At 42.0% G+C, this 10,309-nt stretch overlaps 1 protein-coding gene across 1 annotated transcript in view; it reads left to right on the top strand.

Moving 5' to 3' along the window:
- srp68 (signal recognition particle 68) overlaps nt 1–10,309 on the top strand; it is a 58,815-nt gene that overhangs the window by 13,926 nt on the left and 34,580 nt on the right. The window contains exon 7 of the mRNA XM_043714321.1: nt 321–461. Within this exon, the coding sequence (XP_043570256.1) occupies nt 321–461 (141 nt within the window). The remainder of the gene's footprint in view (nt 1–320; nt 462–10,309) is intronic.

The following is a 10,309-nucleotide window of genomic DNA, read 5'->3' on the forward strand; positions in this document are numbered from 1 at the left end:
CCCCCACCCTCCTCTAGCTTATCTCTCCACGCTTCAGGCTCTGCTTTTATTCCTGATGAAGGGCTTTTGCCCGAAACGTCAATTTTCCTGCTCCTCGGATGCTGCCTGAACTGCTGTGCTCTTCCAGCATCACTAATCCAGAGTTTACAGCACAAAGCCCACTTGGCTCACTATATCCAAGCTAACTCATCCCTGGAGCAGTTTTCACTATGACTCACTGTTTCATTTATGCTAAAGGATTTGTTGAGATCAAGTGGTATTAGAAATATTGTTCTTAGACTTTATTCATTCTGATGTTAATTTATGTGCATTTTTCAAAGTCACTGCTAACACAGACCAGAGCAAAGCATGCTGCCACTATGAGTGAAGTGAAGTGGAGGGGCCGAGTCATCCCAGTGAAAATCGACAAAGTGCGGATCTTCCTCCTTGGACTGGCAGACAACGAGGCTGCAATTGCACAGGTACAGCTTTATACTTGGAGCAAAGTGATTGTAAAAGATGTTCAAACAAAATTTATGGGATGGGTAGACAGAAAGGATTGGATTAGCAATTGATACCTGATGTCATTCTCCTGTTAACCAAGGATCTGCTGTATTTTTTGTTTGCTTTTTTCCATCTGTGTGAACTCTCTCTTTATTTTATCAGACCGTCTGCCATCTTGGGTAAAAGGAGAATATCTCATGGTACCAATTTGAAGAACAGCAGTGGTGGGTTTCCCTCTTATGGAAAATAATATTTATCCCTCAATCTGGAAATGTTCTTTTGTGAATAAAAATAAGGAGGTCTCACTAAAATTATACAGTCAGATCACAGCTGGAATACTGTGAATAGTTTTGGTTCCTTATATCTATGGAATGACATACTGCATTGGAGATGTCCAGAGAAAGTTTACTTGGTTAATGCCAAGTATGGAAGGACTGTCTTATTGGAAGGATTGAGTAGGTCTGGCCTATACTCATTGAAGTTGAGAAGAATGAGAGAAGACCGTATTGAAATATTTAAAGTTCTTCGGTGGTTTGATAGTGTAGATGTGGAGAGGTTATTTTCCCTTGTGGGGAGTCCAAGACCGAAGAGCACAATCTCACAGTACGGAGTTATACATTTAAGGCAGGTAAAGAATTTCTCTTGAAGGTAATGAATCTGTTGAATTCTTTACCACAGAGATCTAGAGACTACGTCACTGAGAATATTCAAGACTGTGATAAACCTGAGAATTAAGGCTTGTGGAAAAAGAGCAGGGATTGTGAGGTTGAGGATTATCAGATCAGGTATTGAATGGCAGACTAGACCCAATGGTCTGAATGACCTGCGTCTAACCCTATGTCTTAACTTTCTGAAGGAAAGTCACTACACCTGAAATGTTAACTCTGTTTTCTCACAGATCTGTTGAGTTTTTCCATCAATTTCCATTTTTCTTAATTCCTGGCACCTGTGTCTTATGGTCATATTTTATGTTGTGTGGAATAGACAGAAGGACACTAAATCCTTATTTTCAGTAAAATATGCTTCCGCAGAGTTAATTTTATTGTTTTATTTTCCATTCACCATGCTTCCTTTGTCTTCTGTATCACAATTTGTTCGCACTGACAACACACCCTGAAGAAGTTGTAAATGTAATTATGGTGGTTGTATTCTTAGATAACCTCCTCCACTGTCCACCATACCAACAATTTTGATGTCATTTGGTAGAGGGTTATTGTTCAGACTAGAGGCCTGTGACCAGTGATGTACTGCAAGGATCGGTGCTGTGTCCACTGTTGTTCATCAGTTATATAAGTGGTTTGGATGAAAATTTAGAAGGTATGTTTAGTAAATTTGCAAATGTTGGTATGGTGGACAGTGGAGGAGGTTATCTAAGAATACAACTGGATCATGATCAACTGGGCCAATGAGCTGAAGCATGGCAGATGGAGTTTAATTCACATTAAAAATGCGAGGTGTTGCATTTTGCAAAGACAAACTATGGTACAACGAACACAGTTAAAGGTAGGAACTGAGGGAAGTGGTGTTGAATAGAGGCCTCTGGTTGCAGATACATAATTCCTTGAAAGTGGCTCACAGGTAGATAAGATGGTGAAGAAGGTGGTTGATGTGCTCTTTTTCATTGGTCAGAGCATTGAGTATAGTTATTTGGACGTTATGTTACAGCTGTACAAGACATTGGTGAGGTCGCATTTGGAGTATTGCATACAATTCTGGTCATCCTGCTATAGGAAGAATGTCATAAAACTGGAATGTTTGCAAAGATTCACAAGCATGTTACCAAGACTGCTTTAATGAGGGGCTGGATTGGCAGGGATGTTTTTCACCAGAGAGTGAGAGCCTGAGGGCTAACCTTTATAGAGATTTATAAAATCGCGAGGGGCATACTTGAGGTGAATAATCAAGGTCTTTTCCGCAGGGTAGGGGAGTTGAAAACTTAGAGAGAATAGATTTAGGGTGAGAGGGGAAAGATTTAAAAGGGATCAGAGGGGGCAACTTTTTCACACACACAGTGGTTTGTATATGGAGCGAGCTGTCAGAGGAAGTGGGGAAGGTGGATACAATTACAACATTTAAAAGATATTTGGATAGATACTTGGATAGCAGAGGTTTAGAGGGATATGTGCCAAACGCAGGCAAATGGAACTAGTTTAGTTTAAGAAATCTGATCAACATGACGTATTGGGCCAGAGGGCCTGTTTCCATTTTGTATGTCTCTATTACTCACTCGTTGTAAAAAATATTCTTTGTAGTAGTGATTTATTAAATTAAGTATTGGCTTTGCGCTGTCAAGGTTTTAGCTCTGCAGCGATAGACCTTTTAAGTCACCATTAATTATTTTACAGTCACTGGAATCACAGTACAGTTTCCTGTCAGTAGACGGTGCTATTGCTTTTTTAATATACGCAGATCTATTCTAGAGCGTTTCAGTGTAGAGTTTAAGAAAGAAGAGCAATTGATGCTCAGTTTGGAATTTTAAAGGCTGTAAATTGGAGGAGGGCCAGGTGTCAGGCCATGAAAAATGAAGTAACAGTAGTGAGGTAATGGCTGAAATAAGTTCAAAAAGAACATCCTGTTTTAATCCAGCAAGGTTTCAAAGAGGAGGGAAAGGAGTAGGAGTATTTAGCATAGAATACAATTTGGAAAAAACTTACATGCTGGCTTAGTTCTGCCTCACTATTCATGTCATTACCTGGCCCACAACAGCACTGTCAGCAGTAGAGGTTGCAGAAGAAGTTGCTGGCTTTGTTTTATTAATTTACGGGATGTGTGTTTCACTGGTTGGGCCAGCATTTATTGCCTATTCCTACTTGCACTTGAGAAGGTGATGGTGAGCTGTCTTTAGAACTGTTGAGGGTTGGTTAGCTGAGTTGGCTGGGTGGCTGGTTTGCATTGCAGAGTGATGTGAACAGTGTGTGGATACATTTCCTGTACTGACCGATGTCATCATGAAGATCCACCTTCGCAACCTCATCCCTTGCCTGAGTCAAGATGGTCCTCAGGTTAAACTGACCAACAGCAGTGTCTTTCCCATGACAAAACATCCCTATGGTCCTCTGGGACGGTGGTTACTTTTAAGCTGAACTGCTGCACCTCATGTGCTGGAGGTAGACTTACAATGCCATTATGCTGTGATTTCCAGGATTATGACCCAGTCATACTGAAGGGCAGCAACATACTTCCAAGTCAGGATAATGTGACCTTTTAAAGTTTCTAGAGCTGGGATGTGCAATGAAAGAATAATTAGCATGATTTATCAGCCAAGTTACGCGGCCATGGTAGTGAACATGTTTAATCAGCAGTTTGGATGTTTTATCAATTCAGGCTGAAAACTCCTGGTAATTGCATTGTTGAAATGAAACTGGTTTCTAGGTTATTTCAAGCAGGCGAGAGGGAAACTGCCCTCCAGCCCAGGAGGAGTTGGTATGACTACATTACTTGGCTATGCTGTTTATCTGCTTTACAAGACACTATAGTGTGGTGAGGACAAAGGAATGTTGGTTCCGATTTCAACGGCGATACTGTGTTTAGTGTGTGCTTGTTACCTTCAGTACGATTGAATTTCCTGTCGCAAGTGATAACTCTCACTTGCTGCTTCGTAAAATTAGCTGTACTTGTCTAATGAGGGAAGTTGAGGGGTGTGTCTGCTAATACCTGTCCTGAACTATTTGGCAAAGTTGCGGGCAACCCCAGCAACTGAATAAAAGGAGTGAAGAAGAACCTATGATTGCCATTTAATGGTTTAATAAACCAACAATATTCAAACTTGACCCATTTGTTATTGTCTGCCACTTTAAATTCATTCCATGTCACTGATTGTTTAGTGGAGTTACGTGGTTTCATGTGAACAAGGCCTGACTCTGTTTCCTCTCAAACTAACATGACTATGTTTCAGAGGTAATTGTCTATGAAGCACCTTTGGATGTCCTAATGATGTGAAGGGTATTTCTAAATGCAACTCCCTTCCTTTCCAGGGACTTCTGGCTTGAACAGTGTCCACAACAAAAGCAAGTTGTTGTACCTGCTGATGCCACACTTTGCTTTAATATGACTTGAGCTGTGCCATCAGTACAAATCCAGCTATGAAGAGAATGTGCTGAGTGGTGTTTACCACCTGCCTCAAAGAGAGGCGAGCATTGAAGGGCAGTTTATCTAGTGGCTGCTTTTTCTGCATTTTGGAGACTTTGGGCAGTGCTACACCACAAACACATCCTCCCTCTTTTTTTTTCCCATCCCACTCACCATCACTCCATCTCAACCATCTTTTACCACTGAGCAGCCAGGGTCCTGGCCCATATTCCTGAATGAGCACTGCAGAAACATATTGCCTGGTCACCATCATGCTCAAGTTTGTGGGAACTTGCTGTGTGGAAATTGCTGTAGCTTTCATTACACTATACCTGTGACTAAACTTCAAAATTACTCCTTCAACTTTACGCTTGAGACTTCCTGAGGTCATGAAAGGTTCCATATAAATGTAAACTTTTCTTTGTTTAACTTGTTGGATTCCAAAATTCACCACTCACGTACAGGCAAGTCTTTGGTAATGTAGAAATGCAACCTAGTTGTAGATAACTTCCATGGATCTTCATTACCAGGTACATTATGTAAATGACCGTTCTGATCGTAACAATAGGGATCTGTTAGAATAGCAAACACTGTTTACATTGAGAATCCTCACATTTGTTTCTAAATTTCTAGGTTCCTTTGCTTTCTCGGGAGGGTGCTAGTGGTTCATTGCAATCCTGCTGTCATTCGCATGAGGGTGCGGTGCATTTGTGTGACACCTTTGCTCTACTAATTGTGACACGTACTTTGGAAACCCCAATCAGCATATGTGTACTAATCAAATTGAACAGTGTCAAAAGTTCGGTTTTCATATACGATGCAAGAATGCCACTGTGGTTGTGAGCAAGTTAATGGTGTTATCTGTCCTTATTATTGCTCAAAGGCTGACTGTTCTGTGGAAGCACAAACTCTGGAAGCAAAGATAAAACCTTAAACTTTGCCCTTCCTGTGATAGAATACTGGCTGTGAATATGCATATCGTGTTTACCAAACAAACCGAACTTGTGGTGTACTTCACCCCTTTGAGACATCTCAAACTGTTTCACGTGCTTTTGAAACAGTCACCTGTGAAATTGAAGAAATACAGTAGCAAATCTGAGCATGTCAACATCCCAAAAGAATGCCGATAAATGACCAGCTCATCTTTCTTTGGAATTGATGAATAAATGTGGGCCAAAATTCAGCACAAACTCCCCTGTCCTCCTCAAAACAGTGCTGTGGAGTACTTGGTATCCACCTGAGGGGGAAGACCCAACCTCAGTTTAGTACTCCATCTGTAAGGTAGCATTCCCTGTGTATGTTGTCCGTTGTAATGTCAATCGGGGTTGAGCTCAAGCCTTTTGCAGTTGGTAAAGTGGTGGCTTGGGACTCGGTAGTAGATGGCTGTTCACACTGGGGCTTTGCAATCAGTTCTACTTTTAAACCCCAGAAAAATATTTATTTTGAACCTCTTCTACACTCTCTTGCATAGAATGTAATGTTTTGACTTTAAAGATGACTGGGTTAGCACACTTGTGGGATACATACGCCCTGATTATAATATAAATGTTGCCTGCTGAACATTTGTGCTTGGGTGTCCAGAATTTCTCTCAGCTCTCCTTTATATTGTTTCCTTCTGAAATAATTTTTGAAAGTGGCCCAGTTGGTAGCACGGAAGGTTTTGCATTCACATCCCGTTCCACAAAACTTGCGGCTGGCATACTGAGGGAGTTTTGCGAAATCAGATGTTTTGCCTGAAAGAGAGAATCAGCTTCTTGAGCAGTGTCTCTTGGTGTTTTTACTATGTTAAGTGTTCTGTATTGAGACATGTTGGTGTGTTTTAGAGAAAATAAACTGGCAATGTGAAACTTCAAATTTTAGAAAACAGAAATTACAAGGGAGGCTTTGGAACATTATTCAGCCAAAGTTACTGGTGAGGTCTTTGAAAGTACTGAGCATTATTAGAAGCTGCTGTGGTGACATTCATGTCTTACCTAGTCTTTTTATTCATTTTTCTACTCTATTTTAATAAGCATTTTTTTTTTAAATAATTGTTCAATGGGATGTTAGTCTTGCTGGCTGGGCCATCATTTATTGTTCATCCTAGATTGCCCTTGAGAAGGTGGTGGTGAGCTGCCTCCTAATCAAACTGCAGTCCATGTGTTGTAGATCCACCATGTTGCTATTAGGGAGAGCATTCTGGTATTTTGACCAAGTGTCAGCGATGGTATAGTTCCAAGTCACGGTACTGTGTGGCTCAGATGGTGGTCTTTCCATGCAGTCCTTTTTCTTCCAGGTGGTAGAGGTCGCAGGTTTGAAAGGTGTTGTCAAAAGAACTTTGGTCACTTACTGCCATGCATTTGTAGGTGGTATACATCAATGCCAGAGAGTATCGATGGCAAAGGAAGTGAATGTTTCAGTGAGTGGGCACGTGGCCAATCAATCTATCTTCTGGTTGGTTTTGGACTTCCTGAGTTGTTGGAGCTGTGCTCACCCAGGCAAGTGGAGAGTATTCCATCACACTCCTGACTTATGCTTGTTAGATAATTGCCAGGTTTTGGGGAGTCAGAAGGTGAGTTAATCGCTGCAGGACGCCTAGTCTCTGATCTGTTCTTGTAGCCATGGTATTTCTGTGGCTGACCATGTTCAGTTTGTGGTCAATCGTAATCCCCCAGGATGATGATAGTGAAAGATTTGGTGATTATGAAGGCATTGAAAGTCATGGGGAGATTCTCATTTCTGGCATCACAGCAGCTGAAGGCGCTTGGACCAAGCGCACTGCCTTGAGGAGCCCCTGCAGCAGTTGGACTGACATGTTTAACCTCCACTAATAACTTTGTGCCAACTATGACTCCAACCAGTGGAGAGTGTTCCTCCAATTCCCATTCACAGTGCTGCTTGATGTCACACTTGGCCATATCTGTTGGGAAACGCGAGAGCCCTTTATTACGGAAAATGTACCGGGACATTGAGAAAAGCTTAATGTAATGAAACAGAATCAACACGGTTTCATGAAAGGGAAAGCATTTGACAAATTTACTTGTTATTTGAGGATATAACAGGCAGTTGAAGGAGAACTAATGGATGCTGTTGGATTATTGCTCAAGATAGGAACTCAGATTATTGAGTGTAATGAAATTAGGACAGATTGAGGATTGGTCAAAACACTGACTGAAGATTAATGGGTCTTTGAGAGGTTCGAAGGATGTGACTAGTGGAGTGCCACAAGAATTATCCCGAGGCACTCAATTATTTACAATTTATATCAATGACTTGGAAAGGGGGGCAAAGTGTAATGTTCCAAAGTTGCTGGTGTTGCAAGAGCAGGTTGTAAGTCATGAGGATGAGGACGAGGACCTAAGGAATTGACAAGGGATCAGCATAATGACTGGGCAAATATTTGGCAGATGGAGTTCTATCTAGGAAAGTGTAAGGGCATGTACTTCAGTAGAAAAAATCTTAAAATGGTCTCATTTAAATGGAGAGAGACTCCAAAACAATGCAGTGCTAAGGGTTCTGAGTGTTCTTGTATATGAAACAAAGGGTTCAGAAAAGATTTACAAGAATATTACCAGAGTTGGGGGGATTTGAGCTATCGGGAGAGGTTGAATAGGCTGGGGCTGTTTTCCCTGGAGTGTCGGAGACTGAGGGGTGACCTTATAAAGGTTTATAAAATCATGGATAGGGTATATAGACAAAGTCTCTTCCCTGAGGTTGGAGAGTCCAGAACTAGAGGGCATAGGTTTAGGGTGAGAGGGGAAAGATATAAAAGAGACCTAAGGTGCAACTTTTTCTCGCATAGGGTGATACGTATATGGAATGAGCTGCCAGAGGATTTGGTCGAGGCTGGTACAATTGGAATATTTAAGAGGCATTTGGATGGGTATATGAATAGGAAGGGTTTAGAGGGATATGGGCCAGCTGCTAGCAGGTGGGTCTGAATGGGTTGGGATATCTGGTTGGCATGGACGAGTTGGACCGAAGGGCCGGTTTTCGTGTTGTACATCTCTATGATGCTGAGTACAGTTAAAAAAAATTTGCAAGTTGCTACATTTACATTCATCTTGGGTATGAAAGTACCTGGGTACAGATTCTTAAGAAATTCTTCAGAAAAAAATTAGAAAAATGAAGAAACAAAAGGTTCAGAATAACAGTCTTTACGACCCAGTCCTCATTACGCCCTCTCCAGTAACTGGAAAAGTGATCTCCACTGCCTCGCTGCTGCCTGTGTTGGAGCGATCATCAGAGGAGCCACCACACTGTAGCAGGAGAAAGTGAGGACTGCAGATGCTGGAGACCTGAATCAAAAAGTGTGGTGCTGGACAAACACAGCAGGTCAGGCAGCATCCGAGGAGCAGGAGAATCAACATTTCTGATGAAAACATTACGCCAGCAAATTTAATTTCCCTGCTCCTCAGACACTGCCTGACCTGCAGTGCTTTTCCAGTGCCACGCTTTTCGACCAACTTTAGTAGCCACCTGAACCCACACTTGCCCTGCAATGGTGTCCTCAGCTCAGTCGTTGCCTTGCTGATACGAGAAGTCCCCACTCCTGGCCAGCTGCGATTGCAGCCAAGCGCCCCTGGCTCTGCAGCTGACATTGAGGGCTATGAGGAACTGGTACACAAGCAGTTGAGGTCTGGGACAGATGAGCCATAATGTTGTAGAATAGCAAAGCAGAATCGAAGGCTGAATGGCTTACTCCTGCTCCTATTTCTTTTATTCTTATTTGCTGCTTTGATGTAAAGAACAGTCACTCTCCTCTCCCCTCAGGAATTTAACTCTTCTGTCATGTTTGGACCAGGTCAGAATCTTAGTGGTCTTGGTAGAACCCAAATTGTTCGAGAGTAGACTGATCAGGCAGTAACTGGTCACATCGGAGATGTCCTGGTTTTTGTGAATGTAATTAGTTAAGAAATCACAACACCAGGATATAGTCCAACAGGTTTATTTGAAAGCACTTGCTTTTGGAGTGCCATTCCTTCAGGTGGTTTTGGATTATAAGATCGTAAGACACAGAATTTATAGCTAAAGTTTACTGTGTGATGTAACTGAAATGGGATACTGAAAAAGACCTTGATTGTTTAAGTCTCATCTTTTAGAATGAACACGTTGGTTTCAGTTCTTTCATATGTAAATCCCAGAACTTTTTAAAAGTGACATTCTCAAGTAAACTTTAACAATAGGTGCCATGTGGGCCTTGTTAATGCATTGAACATGTGAGGTGCCTTGCGTGAAGCTGTCTGTGCCCCAATGTTCAGATTGATTCTAATCTAAAATATGGATTTACAGAATTGTAAGTGGATTCGTGCAGTTTTTGACCAAAATAAAATGTAATTCTGCAAGTACAAATTCACCCGCAAACCTGTGTGTGTACGTACGTGCATATAAGGCTGTGTGCGGGGTTACGAGTGCCTGTGAGAGTGTGTGTGTATGAGTGAGAGTGTAAAAGGGTATAGGTCTGTGAGAGGATATGTGTGAGTATGAGAGAGGGTCTGGTGAGTGTATGGGTCTGTAGGGGTGTGTGTGTGGTGTGTGTGTGTGTGGTGCAGTGCAGTGGGGTCACCTGTAGTGTGACATGAACCCTAGGTCCCAGTTGAGGGCATCCCCATGGGTACTGAACTTGGCTAGCAATTTCTGGTTGGCCACTTTTCGTTGTTGGTAAAAACAATGACTGCAGATGCTGGAAACCAGATTCTGGATTAGTGGTGCTGGAAAAGCACAGCGGTTCAGGCAGCATCCGAGGAGCAGGAAAATCAACGTTTCGGGCAAAAGCCCT

Source organism: Chiloscyllium plagiosum, chromosome 24 (genome assembly GCF_004010195.1).
Source record: "Chiloscyllium plagiosum isolate BGI_BamShark_2017 chromosome 24, ASM401019v2, whole genome shotgun sequence".
NCBI classification, from domain to species: domain Eukaryota; kingdom Metazoa; phylum Chordata; class Chondrichthyes; order Orectolobiformes; family Hemiscylliidae; genus Chiloscyllium; species Chiloscyllium plagiosum.